General features: G+C 41.2%; 1 protein-coding gene across 1 annotated transcript; it reads left to right on the plus strand.

Moving 5' to 3' along the window:
- Positions 1 to 1,014: 1,014 nt before the first annotated feature.
- Positions 1,015 to 4,187, plus strand: ARL14EPL (ARF like GTPase 14 effector protein like). Its single transcript, XM_016224905.1, has 3 exons — positions 1,015 to 1,110; positions 2,685 to 2,824; positions 3,895 to 4,187. The coding sequence occupies exons 1-3, from the start codon at positions 1,015 to 1,017 to the stop codon at positions 4,115 to 4,117; spliced, it is 459 nt and encodes a 152-aa protein (XP_016080391.1). The 3' UTR covers positions 4,118 to 4,187.
- Positions 4,188 to 18,732: the final 14,545 nt, after the last annotated feature.

Raw genomic sequence — 18,732 nt, forward strand, 5'->3', positions numbered from 1 at the left:
GTGTGGCCCTTTTTTTTTTTTTAAATATGTCTTTATTGATTTCAGAGAGAAGAAGGGAGAGGGACAGAGAGAGATAGAAACATCAATGATGAGAGAGTCATTGATTGGCTGCCTTCTGCATGCCCCCCACTGGGGATCGAGCCCACAATGATCTCCTGCATCATAGGTCCATGCTCAACCACGGAGCCACGCCAGCCGGGCATGGAGTGTGGTCCTTCCTGACAGAGCCTGTAGAGCAGCCTGGACAGTGCATTTGTGATTAGCATCCTGTGTTAGCTTCACCTATGTCTCACACACACACGCGCGCGCGCAGTGGCACCCTGTATATATACTGAAATATTTCAAAGTAAAGTACAGGCATTGTAGCAGCTGAGTTTTATGGGCAACTGATGACTTCCGTTTAGCACAACTTGTATTAGAAAATTTTCAGAAAACTTGAGTGAGGAGGACAGCTTGAGGAATGGTCTCTGAAGAGGAGACAACTAAAACCATGGGAGTAAGATTTTCACAAACCTCTGGAGATGTGTGTATGACATTAATGTGCTTTACTTTTTTTTAAGGGAGTATAATGTGGGGAAAACAGAGATCTCAGAATTCACAGTTCTGTTAAGCAGGAGAGGATGGTCCCGGTGTTGCTTGCTCCAGCGAGGTCTGTGATGCTAAGAACTGTGCAAGGTGCAGTTGATTTGCTCACGGAGCACCAGCGAAGAGGAGCATCAGTAGGGTGGACTAGGTGGCAGGTGCAGGATGTAAGAGTGAGTGGTAAGACAGAGAAAGACAAATAGCACATGATTTCACTTATATGTGGAACCTAAAAGTCAAAATAAATGAACAAAAAAACAACAACAACAAAAAAGAATGAGTGGTAAAAAATAACCAGGAGTGCAGATGGAAGTCCGCCTTTGAAAGCAAGATGTATGGAGAGAGCAGAAAAGTCACATGATTAAGTTACTGGGGAATGTATGAAATTAATGTGTTTTACTTCTTTCTAGTTACTTTTTTCACTGATCAGAAATGAGTGAACAATCAGAAAAAAACAATTCTACTGAAGGGGGGCACACAGGTCAACGTTCTCCTGAGAAAAGCTGTCAAATTGGACAAAAGCAACTGGTATGGCATATTGATACTACAATTCCATGGTATTTGTGGAGTTCCCAGTGTGAGGATTTCTGAGAGGCCCCAGACTTGGGAGGGAAGGTGGGCTCACTCAGGACTCCTCAGGAAGGATTTCTACCCCCTCCCCATAATGATGGGCCTTTCCTTCCTTTTAATTCCGTTTACCACTAAGCTGGGCTCACCTCACATATCTCCTCTGCGCCTCTCAGTCCCTGATTTTCAGCCCAGTGTACTGTCCTTGGAGTAGAATATTCTACAGAATATGGTCAAGTGCTTTTATTTAACAAACCCTTGGGTTTTCCTTTATGTGCTAGATGTGGTCCTAAAACTTGGTATATATATTCATCTAATCTTTCTCACAAGATACTATTGTTAACCCATTTTACAAAGGGAAAAACCGGGTTTAGAGAAGTGGGAACTTGCTCAAGGCACACCATTACCTAGTGGCAGAGCCCAGGTTGAGACACAGGTAGGCTGGCCACGCTGTCTGTGTTCCTAAACTCTGCCTCTGCTACTGAGGATAGTAATAGGTGGAACTCAGCTGTACTCATTTCACAGCTATACCTAAATACAGAACTGTTTCATAAGGTTATGCTTGTAAAACAAATCCATATGCATACACCAAAATGAAATTTTAAAGATTTATATTATATTTATAATATATTTATATTATTTTGGGTGGACTAAACTATTATTACACTAAACAAACAGTAGAAAAGCCTGAGATTCTGTTACTAATTTTTTACATTGAAATTCATACATTGAAAGTTTCCCTATTGTTTCATATGTACTGTATATTAGCCTATATGGTTTTGGGCCACTCAGGTTATTTTCTTTTAAAATCCTTTAAAAGAGTACTCCCTTCCCTCATGACACATATGTTACATGTTCAAAATAAGTTATCAGGATTGCTTGAAGCATCTTTGTTATGTTCCGGATTAGGCCGCACTTAATTTAAAATTATAAATATCCCCAACAGTGACTTTTGAAAATTTACACTTAACACCCTAGAAAGCCATTCTAGCAAGATTTTCTTCTTCAGATCTGGCTTTGAGAGTGTAAACTTCGGTTGGCTGCATCCTGCATGGAGCCCTGATGGAGCCCACACTCCCGGGGCAGCGAGGGGAGGATTGTGCTAACCAGTACCCGGGCCCCTCTGTGATCTGACACACTTTACCTGGGCTTCTTGAGCTGACAACTGTGGGAGGCCTTTACTCCCTGCCCTTCTTCCCCCTTAAAATGCTAATTCTCTCTTGTCCCCATCTTATTTGAGAAGCCAGCTGGTGTTTTGCAGGTATAAAAAGAATTCCGTTTCCGTTTGGCTGTTTTTTATATTTTCATTATATAAGTTTTACACTATGGATTTCTTTGTTCAGAAGGAATGACCTAACTTGAGGAAATTTACATCATCTTTTTAAACTTAATCAGATTTAAACTGGTTCTTTCGGTAATAGTATTTATCCTTTCATGCCATTATGGTAAAAGTTACAGAAAATTTATTTTGAGACAATGTAAAACAGATAAAACTACCCAGTTCTTACTACTAACACATTTTATTTGTTTCATAGCAACAGATAGAGCGACAGTTAAGATGCTTGGCATTTCAAAACCCTGGACCCCTGGTAGCAGACTTTAATCCTGAAACACGACAGCAGAAAAAGAAAGCACGGATGTCAAAGATGAATGAGTATTTTTCTGTAAAATACAAGTAAGATCATGATTTATTATATTTGATTTGTGGGATAATAAAATACATGAGTTCTTGACAAAGCCAAGTAATTAAAGATTTTCTCTTGTCTATGATTTAAAAATATGCTTTCTAAAGTACAATATCACCCCAACTTCAAGGAATAAACTATAGTCTTAAACTAGAATTCAGTTTTTAAAAACAGCTTCAGAATCCCTTGGATTAGAGTAACAACTTTAGTAGGAAAGATGATTAAAAGAAAGATGTATCATTTGGAGGAGAAATAATATAACCATGGGAATGGATTTAGGTATCAAATAGGTACAAAGTATTTTAAGTACAATGATTGCTAGTACATCAGAAGTATCAACTAAGTAAACCATAAGGAAAAAGGCTGATAAATTCCACTGCATTAAAATTAAGAATTTATACCCATTAAAAGACACCCTAAAAATAATGAGACAAAATCACAAAGTAGTAGAAGTTATTTATAATTTAAAAGGTTAGTATCTAAAACATATAGAGAATTCTACAAGTCAATAAAAAAAAAGATAACGTGCTGACGTGGCTCAGTGGTTGAGCATCAGCCTATGATCCGGGAGATCAAGGTTCGATTCCCGCTGCAGGTACATGCTCAGGTTGTGGGCTCGATCCCCAGTGGGGCCGTGCAGGAGGCAGCTGATCAATGACTCTCTCTCATTACTGATGTTTCTCTCTCCCTCTCCCTTCCTCTCTGAAATAAAAAATTTTAAAAAAAGAGAGAGAGATAAATGTCCTCCGAGAAAAATGAACCAAACAACGAACAGGTATTTCCTAGAAGAAAAGGCTAATAAACACTCAGGATACTGAACCCCATCAGTAACAGGGAGAAGTGCCCCACCCCCAGTCCGCAGAGTTTAGTGTGATTATATCAACATTGATGAAACTGCGGGACACCTACGGGACATCCCCGCCGTGTAACATTCTCCGGTGTTGCAGGGCTACCTAGGGTGCCTTTCCCCTGATGAATGCAGTTTGCGGCGTAACACTGACCCTCAGTGTCGAGGGCAGTCGATCGCCCTGTCGCGTCAGCGTCCCCTCTGTCTTGGCAGGGTACTGAAGAAGTACGACAAAAGCGGCAGGCTCATCTGTAACGACGCCGACCTGTGCGACTGCCTGGAGAAGAACTGCCTGGGCTGCTTCTACCCCTGCCCCAAGTGCAACTCCAACAAGTGCGGGCCCGAGTGCCGCTGCGGCCGCAAGTGGGTGTACGACGCCCTGGTGGCCGAGTCGGGCGAGGTCATCAGCGCGCTGCCCTTCAGCGTCCCCGACTAGGGCCCTGCCCGCGCTCGCCCGGTTCTTCTCCGCCGCGGCCACTCGGCCCCTTCCTCTCGGGAGCTCCAGGGCTTGGGGAGAAGGCTGGGAAAGCACACGGAGCGGGCGCCCCCGAAGCTGCAGCCCCGAGGGGGCGGCCCAGCCCCTTTCGGGGGCGCGCACTCCGCCTCCACCCGGGCCGAGGGGCGGCGCCGCTGCTCGCTCCACCCTCCCCGGCTCTGCTCCCGCAGGTTTAAAACCCACTTCCTCTCTGCTGGCATATCTGAGAAAACGGAATTTTAAGATTTTCAGAATTCTTTAGCTGAAAGGTTTTTTGTTTGTTTGTTTACATAGAATCTTAAATTTATATCTAGTTACCCTTAGAATAGTACACATCACTAGTTCTCAATCAGAATTGCTATTTGGACTTTTTTTTTTTTTAGAAAAAATACCCAAACCTTGTGACTTTGCATTGCATATTTGTAGTCTCATTTTGTATTTTTTAAAAATAATATTAAAATTAAATTTGGCAATGTTTTTATTAAAAATTTTATATGTTACTTGTAAAATTGAGAAATTAGGCCTATGTATATCCTAGAAGCCAGTGGTTTATATTGTTTTCATTTCAGGTTCAGTATTTCAGAATTTTTTTTTCAGGAGAAGAAAACAAGTTATTATACAAAATGCATTTGTATGTTTGCTAATTAAGTGTATTGCTATGCAGTTGAATAGATATATGATGTGCTTTTTCCAAATCTGATGCATTGTGGGAGATTTATAGAAAGTTGAGTTTGGTCTGCTTTGAATTTGTGCTTATAATCCCATTTACCTTCATTTGATAGACTTGTACCATAGATTTTACCATCCCACGTCCAGGTTTCTAGTTCATTATGTCTGAAGCAGGGCCCATGAATTCACATTTTTGAGGTGATGTTGGTGCTGCTGGTGTGGGGACCACCCTTTGAGAACCACTTCTTTAAGTTACATTAGATACATAATGTATGGAAGGGTTTAAGTAGATAATTTAATAAATGCCTTAAAAAATTATTAAGAGTATTTAATTTTAAACTATACTTTTCAAGGGCTTATTTTTCCTCCATAATCATTTTCAAAAGCACTTATTTCTGCACAGTCCACATGTCCCAGGGAGGGTTCCTGATGACTCTGGACTTGTTATTTGACAGTATGTCTTGAGACTTAAAATCTTAAACATCATGCTGACTGCAGTGCTCCTGTATGTGTAGCAGGAGAACTTATTTTGCTTCCCACAGAACTGACTGAGTTTTCCAGATCCAGCTCACTTTTACTGAGCCTAACGTTGTGCTAAGTGCTTCCAGTTCATTACCTTTAACCGTCACGGCAACTGAGGAAGATACAGAGTCAAATCACCCAAGTTAGGTCTTTTGAAATGCCCACCAGGAAAGTGCAGCCCTGAAACCAGTCAAAAGGAATGGGGGCCCTTTTCCGGTTAGGTTTTGTTCAGAGAATAATTGTTATTTTATAAATGACTAACCAAATGAATTGTTTTATTACTTATTTTACAATCATATAATTTTTAAAACTGAAAGTAATCTTACAGGTTGTCTAAATAGTAAATTAGTCAATAAATATGAACCAAGAGGCTGCTGTTGGTTCATAAATTTGGGGGGTCGAGCAGGGAGTGAAACCCAGCTGCTTCCTGTCTTTATGGGTTTTATAGACTAAAACCAGTCGTTTTGGTTTGGTTTGGTTTGGTTTGGTTTGGTCTGGTCTGGTCTGGTCTGGTTTCTACAACTGAGGAAATTTAGAACCAATGAGATAAAATCACTCTGTTAAGGACACTTCAAAGAGCTGGCAACCCTGGTGTTTAGAACTCTAAGCCTAGGTCGGTGTTCTCTCCAAGACATGGAGCCTCCGTTCCCCACATTTGCCTGATTGTAAAACTTATCCAAGTGCTTTTAATACTACACATTCCTGAGCCCCATCCCAAACCTCTGGAATCACCACCTCTAGGGATGAGACCTGGGAATCCATACTTGAAACAAGTACCCCAGGGAAGTCTCAGGAGCAGGTAAGTTTGAGAATCACTGCCTTATCACTAGTTGTCCAATTTCCATATTAAAAAAATAATCTTAGGGGCCCTGGCTGGTAGCTCAGTTGGTTAGAGCATGGTTCCCATATGCCAAGGTGGCGGGTTCCATCCCCAGTCAGGCCACATATAATAATCAACCAGTGAATGCATAAATAAGTGAAACAGCAAATCAGTATTTCTCTCTCGTCCTTCCTCTCTCTCTCAAATCAATCAAAAATTTTTAAAAACTTAGGCAAATTAGTACTAAAGTACTTTTCCCTTTTGTCTCTTCTTGTCATTCAGTCTTAATCTAGATGAGATAATCTGGTTTAAAAAGTGTGTTGGCAAATTATGTTGGTAAGTTTTCCAAGTAAAGCAATAAATAAAATACGGTTAAAAAAACTGCACAATTACTAAGCAGACACCTCATACTGCTTTCCTGGAGACCCGGTAAGACATTTGATGGAGTGCTTTTTTGGAAATCAAGTTATTTCATCCTGACCTAATGCCAATTCTATGCATTTTTAAAAAGCCTCCTGCCCTAAATGATTATTGCAAAAATAAATTTATGTGAATTGTCAGAAACCTATTTTGCATTTAATTTTATCACAAAGTGAACAAAGCTTTTTAGTTATTTGAACTAAATTCAGATTAAGGAAGAATACAGCTGCACCATCTGATTATGTTAACTGAGGAAACTGTCTTATTGTATTAGGATTTTTCTCTTTCTGCTTGGCTATCTTTTAATGCTGACAGGTTGTCTAAATGAATATGCATAGAAATGGCAAGGAAAGCTATTTCACAGAAGGTCGTTTAAATATAAACTGGTACATGCTGAAGAATTTAGACAAGTCATCCTATACCAATTTACGCAAGGATTTGCAATTGGAATGCCATATCACTTCCGTTTTCAGAATGACTTTACCTAATTTGTAAGAATCAAGGAACATCCGTACAGTGTCCAGATAATCCTTTTGTACTAACCCCTTCCCCACACAGTATCCTGGATCCATTTCAGGTATAAACCTTGGGATGCTAACTGACAGAAAAATCATTGAACCTCTCCTTTATATATTTATTTGCTTTTCTGGAAAGTGAACAAGGCCAACCTAGATGTTTGGGTGGGCAACCAGATTGTGGTTCTATAATACCTTGGAAACTTGAACATCGACATGAGCAGGGCTGCAGCACTTGGCCATGAAGGCTGTTTGTGGCTTAGGTGCAGGGGGTGCCTTCCTCATAGACGCCCCTGCCAAGAGTGTCCCCTAGAGCTGTACAGCCACATGACCCTGCAGGCAGGTACCGTTTGATGTGTGGCTTTCTTGATTGTCTAGTATTTATTGACATATAGTATGTTCTAGGCACTGAGTGTTTAGATTAGTTTATATTCTTGTATAAAATAATGAAAAGAAAACCTTTGATTCCTGTTTCTTTCTACTTTTTCCTTCACTTTCCAAGGGGTCTAGAATAGCAAAAGATAGTTTTGGGGGTTATTTAGGAAAGTCGTCCATAGATCGGACCTAGCCTAAGCAGCTTTCATACTTTGTTTCTTTTTCAGAATCTATATTTTAATCATAGATTTGAAATATCCTTTTTCATATTTACAGATTTCCTAAAATTCTGCTTTTCCACAGTATTCTTTACTCTGTGGAAGGAAAATGACTCTCTTATCATGACTATCTTTGTCTAATGAAGAGTTTATTTTGTGTTTATAGTTTTAGCAGATTTCTTCCCCCTCACTTTTGTACAGTTGTCTTTTTTAAATTGACCAATGCTTAGGTGAGATGTAATAAATTCAAAGAGATCGGGGACTGAGTTTGTTTTTTCTTCAATAATGCTCTTAATAGTTGTGTATGCTTAATAGATACATCACTTAGTGATCATTCATTCATCCATTCATCCATCAAGCACCTCCTATTTATCAGACATTTTATGAGGTCCTAAGAATACAGTGGGTAAGGAAAACACCTGGCATATGAAGTATGTCTGCCTTCTTCTCTCCACATCACAGAGTTGTCTTACTTGTTTTACTTACAGTGCCACGCTTTTTTAGCTGTGTTTACTGAGAGGAATATAAAAAAGAATGTCTTTCTGGAAGTGGAAGTCTCTTTTCGGGCTTTGGTATCAAGGTAATGTGAGCCTCACGATGGAATTGGGGACTGCTTTGTCTTTTTTTCCTGTGATCTTTGTTTCAGATGACAATGTTATTTTTAAAAAAATATTTGTTGGAACTTGCCAGTGAAGCCATTTAGGCCTGGAAGGGTTTTTTTGTTTGTTTTCTTATAGGAAGGTTTTTTTAAAAAAATGTCTTTATTGATTTCAGAGAGAGGAAGGGAGAGATAGAAACAACGATGATGATGAGAGTCATTGATCGACTGCCCCCTACTCAGGATAAAGCCCCAAACTGAAACCAAGCATGTGCCCTGAGGGAATTGAATGGTGACCTCCTGGTTCAAATGGCAACACTCAACCACTGAGCCATGCCAGCTGGCTTATAGGAAAGTTTTTAATTATACATTTATTTGTAAAAATTGTTAGTCTTTTATTTTCATACTAATTTTGGAGAATATTTTTCTACAAATTATCCATTTTATCTAAATTTTCAAATTTGTGAAATAGAGTTGTACAAAATAAACTCTTACTATCATTTTTAGTTATACAATATTTCCCCCAAATTTTACTTATACCCCTTTGGAAGGAAGATGCAAACCAGTATCCTGTCAATAAATTCCTTTCCTCCTTAAGTTAGTCACAGTTGGACTCGCTTGCTTATAAACAAAACTCCCTAACCGATGCAGGTATCATGCAGAAAACAGAGAGACGCTTACATGTAGCTGCGGCCAATTCCTTTTCTGCAAACTTCCACAAGAAATGTGTCCCTCCTCTTTCCTAAGGGATACATACCTAAGGCCTGATTCAAGAGGTCTGAGCTAGGGGCCCTCCTGCTGCTTTTCAGCACACTGGAACCAGTATGAACCAATATGCTCCCGGCAACCGGAACTGAAAAAGTGTTGATACAACTCACAGATGTTTCCACTGAAATAGAATACAAATTACCTAGCTTTGGGGGAGTCACTCCAAACAAGTCCCAGAGAGAAGAGAGAGAGAATGAGAGAGAAAGGAAGTGAGGGAGGGATGCCGCGGCTTTGAACTACTTGAGACTCAGAATGTCATTCTAGCTTTGAAATTTTCTATGCAGTACTTGGGGGGTAGAGTAGCATTAAATTATATGATTTCCATGATTTTGCATATTTTCTTGGAAAATGAGGTTCGTTTGCATTTTGCAGTTTTTAATCCGCTTCTGTAAAAACTGTGCAGAAAAGATGTCCATGCGTGGTTTGGGCTCCCTCTGCTGGGCATTCTTGTGTACTTTAAGTTTTTCACAGAGAACAAAAGCAAGACACCGCTATTGAAACAGATTTGGGCTTTTCTCCAAAGTTTATTTCAATTTTTTATTTTTATTATTTCAATTTTTTAATTTTTAAAATTTGATAAACATATATTTATGTTGGTGATTTTTTGCTTCAAAATTATAACTGAAAACAAGGGATACATTTAGCAAAAAATAAAGTTTAGAAAATACTTCAGATAAAATGCATGACTCCCTCTGTCTCTTTCTCAGGTTGTCTCTGGGGAGGTACCCAGTTATACAGACTGATGCTCTTACCTGTTCCCATGGCCATGACTCCCTTGGTTCAACCAGCTCCTCAGCCACCCTCCACAGCAGCTACTTAAATCTTTGGCCTCTAACTCACCACCTGCCTCTTCATCTTCTCAGCAAGGTTTCCTCCTCCTTAGAAATGCTAGAGGTCATCCAACACACATAATTTTGACACCCTTATTGCCTCCCCTGCCTCAAATCCTCATACAAACCTTTACCCATGCCTCCTCTTGCCTTCATCGCTCTGGGTTCAGGGAAACAAATCTCTCTCCTGTCAAAGGCCAATCAGTTGGAATGACCTCAGTCTCATTTCCCCTGATTCTCCAGGAGTTCCACTGTATTGATCCTTGTTATGTTTCGTCTTCATTTTCTATATTCTTGCACTATTACTCTTTGTTGGCTTTTCATGATCAGGATATAGACATGCTTATGTCAGCTAGGGCTTTTATCTGCAAACAGCTCTGGCTAATTTAAGCCAAAAAAAAAAAAGCCCCTCACATGTAAGGAAATGTTGAACCCACCTTGGGGAAAACCAGTGCCAGAGTAGCTCTGTGGAGCTGGGCAGCACTGCATCATGGACTGAGTTTCCTGGGTCCAACTCTCAGGAGCTCAGCTGAGCTGGGAGATTGAGAACTGAGCTTATGGGTGTCAAAGTAGCAGATTAAAGCAAAGAACCCAAAGGAAAGAGGCCTTATGCACTCTCTGCAATGGTATAAGCAAGAGGCTAAAACCAGACACAGTGCCGACTCCCCCTGTCCCATTTTCCCTATGGAGCAGGCACTGGCTGAGGGTCACGTGGATCAGCACAGACAAGGGAGTCATCTCGCTGTCTAGGAGCCCTGAGCTAGAGGCTCCTGCAGTTTTATGGATCCTGGGATGGGGAGCCAGGAGGGGTAAGAGCTAGAAGTGGAAAAGCAGTGGGTATTGGGTCTAAGTGGGGAAAAGTGTCTTCAACGTTTCTTCCTCTCCCTGATAAGGAGGCCTCGGCAGAGGTGCCTGGAGAAGGCTTCCGCTCAGGGCCTCAGTTAAGAGACTAAGGAATGAATCCACTGGGGCTAGGGAAGCAAATATGCTGTGAGCAGGAGCCCAGGGGGCGGGAACCCTTGACAGTACTGTCCCAGACTGCACCGCACTGGCTGTGCCCAAGCTGGTGCGAGGAGGGCAACTTTTCCCCTGAGGCCTGCCAGGTGAAGCTTCTGTGATTGCCTGCGGTCAGGCGTTAACAATCCTACATGGGTTTCATAACCAGAGCCAGACTCATCATTATTGGGGTGAATCAACTCTACCCTTTTTTTATGTCCTAGTGTCCATCAAGTTTTGAAGTCCCTAGGGAGAGTGTCAGGAGGTCCTAGGTAGGTCAGGGACCCCACCCTCCACCCCCCCTCGTTAGCAGTTCCATAAAAACAGCATCAAGGGGAAGAAGAGGATTATCCCAAATAAAAATTAGAGGCTGTTGTGGGGGGAAAAAAGGTAGAAGAGAAGAGAGGCAGGTCAGGTCAACTCAACGCCCACGCACTAACCATGCTCAAGTCCCTCCCTTTGAAAAATCAATGCAAAACCAATTGTAGAAAAAGTCTCTTTGACCTGATATCTACTGCTCACTCTTATCTGAACAGCCAGGCTTCCAGAAATAATGCTCCACGCTCACTGTGTTTGTTTCTCTGCCACTTATTTATTCATTTCCCAACTAACTGTGGTCTGGTATCAGCTCGCTCTCATCCCTCCCCACACAACCAAAACTTCCCTTACCAAGGTCCCCAAGGACCTCACTGCGGTTAAAGCCCAAGGACCTTTCTTTCTCTACTTTGGTTGACCTCCGCTCCGTATTTGACTCTGCTGGCCACGCTCTGCATTCTGAAACTGCCTCAACCCTCGATTCCCTCCTTCCTCTCTGACTCTTCCTTCCCAGCCTCTCTTGTTGTCCTTTGGTTACTCGTTCATCACAAAGTTTCTGTCTTCCACCCACTGGCACAGTCCCTGTTACAGCCAGTCTCTCAGCAGGACAGCAGTTAAGGGTGCTGGGTCTGGGGTCAGCATGCGGGGTTCAAATCCTGGCTCTACCCACCACGCACGCCCTGAGCGACCGTGGGAAAGCTGCTCGAGGCTCATGCGAGTTTCCTTATCTGCTAACGTGGAGCTGCTCACAGGATGGTTGTGAGATTTCATGAAATAATGCTTGTGAAGCATTTCGAACAATGCTGGGCACGCAGTGCGCGGAGCCTGATAAGTGCTGGCTATCACTGTGTATTCAGGGCCTCCACCCTTCTTGTGCTCACATCAGTCATGGCACTTTTTTTCTTTTTTTTTACTTTGTGTTTTTTCCTTTGTGGCCTCACATTAGTTTGCAAATTTCTTACAGGGGAGTACTGTGTTGTTAAAATACCAGGTCCCTAGCACATAGCATGGCACAGAGTAGATACTCAATAAATGCATATTGGGTGAAGGTGAGAGACATCCTGCATTCCATGCTGAGGGGAATAAGAAAGTAAAGGAGGCCCTCGCCGGTTTGGCTCAGTGGTTAGAGCCCCTTCGGACTGAAAGGTCCGGGGTTTGATTCTGGCCAAGGGCTCAATCCCCGGCCCTGGTCTGGGTGCATCCTGGAGGCAACCAATTGCTGTGTCCCTATCACATCGATGTCTCTCTCCCTCTCTCCCTCCCTCCCACTCTCTCTGAAAAACAATGGAAAACATATCCTCAGGTGAGGATTACAAAAAAAAAAGTAAAGGAGGCATGGTTATGAAAGGTCTTCTGGGCTTCTTAGGAAACAACATACATTGTTTTCATTTTTTCATTGGCTATCATTTTTATTTTTTCATTCCCACTTGACAAATATCCTGAACCCTTGTTCAAATAAAATTCAAGAGACTGTCAGACAGAAACTTTTCCTCTCCTTTGTCTTCCCATCACCACCAGCACTACCATCATCATCACCATCATCCTGGTCTTCAAGCCCCTTATATAATCATTGAATGAAAACCTCTTGAGCGCTTTGTCCAACAAAAAATCCCCATTGCAAATTAGATTCCATTGGAAGGCAAATCTGAGCTGACATTAACATGCAGGAAGTTAGCTAAGGAGTACCCTTGAGTTCAACGTCTGGAAAACAGGAGGCAAGGAAGCAGGATTAGGTAGCCGGCCTTACAGGAAGCCCTGGAGTTGAAATGGTTCTTCAAAACTATTCCAAATTGACTTCAGAAAACCCAGTGGTATGCTGGAGCTGGCTCCTACCAGCTCGGGAAAAGCAATTGTATGCATCTCTTCTCAAATATGCAGTCAATAATTAAACATTAGTAGCTTGAAATGGGCGGAAGTAGGAGCATTTACACTATAGAAATTGGACAATGCTGCATATTAGGGCTTCTTTTTTTTCTTCAGAGAGCTGGTAGTTAACATAACCAATCACTGGAGACAGGCTGCCCTGGGAGGTAGATGTGACCTTGGGCTAGATGGTGCTCTTCAGATGAGACAATCCCTGAAGAAGACTGACAGTTTAGAGCTGTCAGCCAGCGACCTGCCCAGCAGCTGGGGGAATATACCCCTCCTTCCTGATGGACGGCACAGCACAGCCCCCACACAGCCTCCACGATCTATTTGTGCTGCTATGAGAAAGCACAGAGATGATGATATTTCTAAGTTTCATATGTGTCATTTTGACAGCAGTATTTCCTTCATAATTCAACAAGTTCCATGGAATTAATAGGTTTTTTTTAAAAATAAAATTTTTTTAAAAAACAGTTTTAGAAAACAGAAAAATTGCAAAGATATTACAAAGAGTTTCCATAAGCCCCAGTTTCCCCTGTTATTAACATCCTAGATTAATATGGCATATTTGTTACAATTAATGAAACAATAGTGATATATTATCTAAAATGAATACTTTATCAGCTTTATTAGTATTTTTCTAATGCCCGTTTTCTCTTTGAGAGTGTATCACAAAGGAGAAGCTACTCCGTTCAGATGCAGAACTGAGAACGGCTGGAAAGTTGCTGGAACAATGAGGCAACAGGGGGAAGGGTCCAATAAGCTCTGCATAGTCGCCTGGGGCTCTAGTGAGGCAGGTTAGGGCCTCTCTGGCTACTGGACTTGTTAGAAGCACCACTTTATCTTTGGTAATTCTATGCTGACTTATGCTGAGGAAAAGTAACTGTGCCCACCTTGTCAATTTACTAATCTAAGCAAAGAGTAAAGAGAAAACCTTGAGAAACCCTGTCTAAATAAATGATAATTATAGTGAAGAGATGAATGAGTGCATTCTTTTCAAATGCAATAGTATTAATAATTTACTTTGGACCTTTCTTTCTTTTAACACACAAAAAAAGTAAATTTTGACCAAGATTAATAAATTAATGTTCTTTACAAATTACCCTGAGAATGATAATATTTGGATCAACTGAAGTATTTTTTATTGATACGTAACCTCTTTTAGTGCCTAACATTAAAAAGCCTGAACATATAACTAATTCACTTTGTTTCCATTATATTTTGAATAACGACTTTACTGTTTTGTAAAAATGATACATTCTCATTATTGGAAATCCAAGCAATATAGAGAAGTAGAAAGTAGAAGTTAAAAAATATAGAAAATATTATCGACCAGAAATAATATTATGAACATTAGCCAAATCAAATTCCAGTAATCTCTATACAGATGTATATATCTAAATCTCAATCTATATGTGACATATGCAGTCTATACATGGATATATAGAAATTATTTTATTAAAACAGATAAGACAAGGAAAATAAACTGAATAAATTGCTTTATTATAGCTAGCTGTTTCTTTAACAAATATATGTGTGTTCCTAAAATATTCCTCTAAAGCAGGGGTCACAGACTCAAGTGCTTTCAGAAGCAGTGACAAGATGATTCATGAAGCAAGTTGTAGATATTAAGTTGCTAGTATTGTTTTCAGAATAAAGATCTCCCTGATTACACCGTTTATATCATCACTGAGTAGGTAAAATAAATTGGGCAAAATATTTCCACAGTCCCATAAGCCATATTCAGACTACAGTTCTGCAGATTGTTACCCTAGCAAAAACTAAAAACAGATTGAGAAGCTACAGTCAATTTATTAAGTGAAGTGTTTATTTTAAGATAGCATGAAAGGTTAAGAAATTAGTACTCAAAACTTTATTGCACCTATTTTGTCCATTTTAAAATTACTTCTCTTAGCATACATTAATTTGACATTATCAAACATTAAAATATATATATTTAATTTCATAAACATAATTTCCATTTTAACTGTGTCTTAGTTCTATATGGATTTAATGTTCACTACAGGCCCTAGCACCCCCGTTTCTGATTTCTTTATTTTCATTAGTCTCTTGATTGCCTTGTTTTCAACTATCAGTTTTCCCAGAAAGGACTCATGAAAATTGTGAATGCAATCATGTTTGAGAATATCTGACTTTTGCTTAGTAATAGCTTCTTGGCTGGACATAATGCATTTTTCTTAAAACTTTGGAGAAGTCTGAGACTTGGGGACTTTTCTTCTTGTAAGTGACTAACTTTTTTCACCTGGAGCCTGAAAAATTTTTTCTCTATTGTGGAATTTGATAATTTTCCCAGAATTTGTCCCAGCGTCATCATTCTATATCAGTGTCTTCCAGAAAACAATATGCCCTTTCAGTTTTTCCAACATTATAGGGAAATTCCTATACGTCTAGGAGACATTTGTTATGATTATCCCATAGAGGTGAGATGACTTCCCACCCCAAGTTTGGCTTGGTGTTGAGAACTATGGTGCTACACACATACAAAGGCGTTATGAGAAGGTTCATTACTCACAGAAGGAGGCTTTTTGGGACATGTAGGAGAGGCTCCCAAGCAGGTTCAGAAATGGCTTCAGAGGGCAGGGAAGGGCGACTGGCTTGGGATTTCTGTGGTGGTTAGGGAGTGGGGCCAGGATGAGGGCCCTCCCATGCTGTCAGGGGCTTGTGTGGCTTGAACTCTTGCCAGTGCCAAAGGAGGGAGCACCTGGGCTCCCTTATCAGTATGTCCACGGGTGGAGCAGAAGGGGACAGGGAGTGATGGGGACTTGAAAGCTGTCAGCAATTAAACATAAAAAATGGAGTCAGGCCTGGCCAGTGCGGCTCAGTGGGTTGGGTGTCATCCTGAGCACCAGGGGCTTGATCCCCAGTCGGGGGCGTGCAGGAGGCAGCCCATCCATGTTGTGCTCTCACATTGTTTCTTTCTTTCCCTCTCCTTTCCTCTCTAAAAATCAACTATTCCTTTCCTCTCTAATAAATAAACTATTCTTTAAAAATAAAATGGAGCCCAGCCGGCGCATCCACCTAGGATCCGGGAGATGGCAGTTCGATTCCCCGTCAGGGCACATGCCCGGGTTGCGGGCTCCATCCCCAGTGGGGGGCGTGCGGGAGGCAGCCGATCAGTGACTCATCACTGATGTTTCTCTCTCTCTCCCTCTCCCTTCCTCTCTCTGAAATCAATAAAGATATATTTTAAAAACAAATAAATAAAATAAAATGGAGTCAGGCTCAGCATTACAGTATTTGAACGCATTTTTGTGTCTCTTTGTTGGGTTCTTTGCCTTGGGGACAGAGTTATCTTTAGGTTGGCTTTTCTTTGTTCTCAATGTCCACTTTGTGTTTGTCTCTTTCCTTTGCGTGCGCTATGAATAGCTCTTCCTTTCAGTCAATGATCCAATCTGCAATTTTGTCATCTGTATCTTTCAGTTTCCAATTTGTGCATTACTTAGGAAATGGTGAGCTTTTAGTCCTTCATTTCTCTCTTTGGTTTTGCAATGGCTTTGACGTCTAATTTTGCTGTTTTATCAAATTGTCTTTTAGCTCTTGTTCCACTGAATTTATTTTATTGTTCTATCTTGAGTATTCACATGGGATTTTTTTCAGTCTCTTAGGTTACCTTTTATTCCAGATTGAAGTTTTAATCTTTTTTTGGGGGGGTGCATGCTGTTTGCCTCTTTCGCGTATTTTTCTGCCCGATGATTGCATAGTTGCTATGCCCTTTCTTTTCATCCTACCGTGTTTCGCATGGGCAGCTCTGGCCAGGCCTCTCTTTTCTCTGATGTCGTGCCAAAGTCTCCTTAGTGCCTTTGTTTTTAATGTGAGACGTGTTTTTCCATCCAGGATGCCAGCTTGATAGCTCAATACTGCGTCTATCTCCTTTTCTCCAAAAGTTTCAGGGGAAGCTGGGGCTGAGGGGACCGTTTGTTGGTGGATTTAATTTCCACTTTCTCGATTCTGAAATTTAGCTAACTGACCTGTATCAGGATTCACTCCACTGGGTGGGGGCATGCCCAGCCCCTGAGGGGGGACAGACACTCCACACTTCAGCCGAGCCCTTCATTAACTGCAGCGCCCGGAGGCTCCGATTCCTCCCGAGTCAGCCCTGGTAGTTGGCTTCCCTGTTTCATTCTTTCATTTCCACTTAGCGCGGGGAAGGATCGGAGGGCCTGTGGGTTTCAGCTAGTGTTAACCATGCGGTGGGGGCATTGAGGGAAGGCGTTTTCACCGTGGCTTCGACGTAACCTTTTCCACTGGCTTTTGCATCAGAGTATCTTTTCTACTTATGCTCTGTTTTCAAATTTCTAGCTCCTTATTCATTATTTGGGGTATTATATATAGTTTTGTTTTTTCTGCCTATTGTTCTACTTTCCCCCTTACCCAGAAGCACCAAAAGAATGACGCCTGGAGGTCCCCCTAGCCTCCACTGAATCCTCCATTGCCCCCCCAGATTTATATTCTCCAGGGATTTCCCAAGACTAGCCCTAGACTGGCTACCCCCCATTCTGCTCCTCCCCAAATCCAGAGCTGTGTAGAGAATTCTCACGGCTTCGTGGACAACCTCTTTTCCTTCTCTAGGAAACAATGACATATTCTCTCGGAGGGACAGAGGAGGTGTCTGTTTCAACAGGTTGGGAATCACCTTTAGACTCCAGCTTAGCTAATACAGGTAGATGCTCTGTTTCTTTTCTTGGCAGACACTTTGTCGAGTGCGTTATTAAGTTATGCTTCTTTCCTGGTTTGTTGTTGATGGGTGGATTTTTCATTTTCTGTTGCCTATTCGTGTTGTTTGGTATTTTTATTTCTTTTACTAGTCACTGGGTAAAGAGGATCTGTCATCGTGCCTCACTTGACATTGTCTCTACGGGGAGCATCATCTAATTCTTTTCTTCAAACTGTGTTTGCTGGTGAAAATTACTGAAGAAACCATTCAATCTCTCTCACATCCTATGTGTAAATATCAGTCCTGTTAATGGCACAGGCCTCTGGGAGGTGGAATGGAGAAAACTAGGTGCAAATTAAAATGGAGGGGTGATAATTTGAGATGGTTTTCGACTTTGGGTTTGAGAATAGATCAGAAAGGGATCTGCTCATCTATCACGAAGTATACTTTTGCTACATTTTAAACAAAAATTTACCTCCCACATCCTTCCCCATCCTCCATTTCGTTAAGGGTGGGTGAACATAAATAATGTTTTTTATGGGCAAAAGTGGCCTGCAACTTTAATATTCTTTCTTTCCTTCCTTCCTTCCTTCCTTCCTTCCTTCCTTCCTTCCTTCCTTCCTTCCTTCCTTCCTTCCTTCCTTCCTTCTCTCTCTCTCTCTCTCTCTCTCTTTCTTTCTTTTCTTCTCTTTCTTCTCTTTCTAAACTTCTTGCTTCCTTTCCACATCACAACCTAGAATGCGAATAGTCAAAGAATAGATTACATTCATGCATTCTTTATTCTTGATATAGCTTACACTAAGCAGGAACATTCACACAACCAACTCATAAATAAAAATATGTAATTTTAAAACTTCATTCCCCTGAGACTCTGCAGAGAAAGTGTGAAACAAACAATTACATATTAACCATTTAGAAGGGTGTGCTTTGGTTATTTCCCAATTGGTTCTCTCACCTATGAGGCAAGTGCTGACTACAGAGCTAAAAAC

This window comes from Miniopterus natalensis, chromosome 3, assembly GCF_054644295.1.
Source record: "Miniopterus natalensis isolate mMinNat1 chromosome 3, mMinNat1.hap1, whole genome shotgun sequence".
NCBI classification, from domain to species: Eukaryota; Metazoa; Chordata; class Mammalia; order Chiroptera; family Miniopteridae; genus Miniopterus; species Miniopterus natalensis.

What these genes read in the sequence shown, in the direction of transcription:
- ARL14EPL (XM_016224905.1), top strand. Translation starts at nt 1,015, where the DNA reads ATGAGTGAACAATCAGAAAAAAACAATTCTACTGAAGGGGGGCACACA. An exon ending in AAATTGGACAAAAGCAACTG is followed by an intron (nt 1,111 to 2,684) that starts GTATGGCATATT and finishes TTTGTTTCATAG; the next exon opens with CAACAGATAGAGCGACAGTT. An exon ending in TATTTTTCTGTAAAATACAA is followed by an intron (nt 2,825 to 3,894) that starts GTAAGATCATGA and finishes CTGTCTTGGCAG; the next exon opens with GGTACTGAAGAAGTACGACA.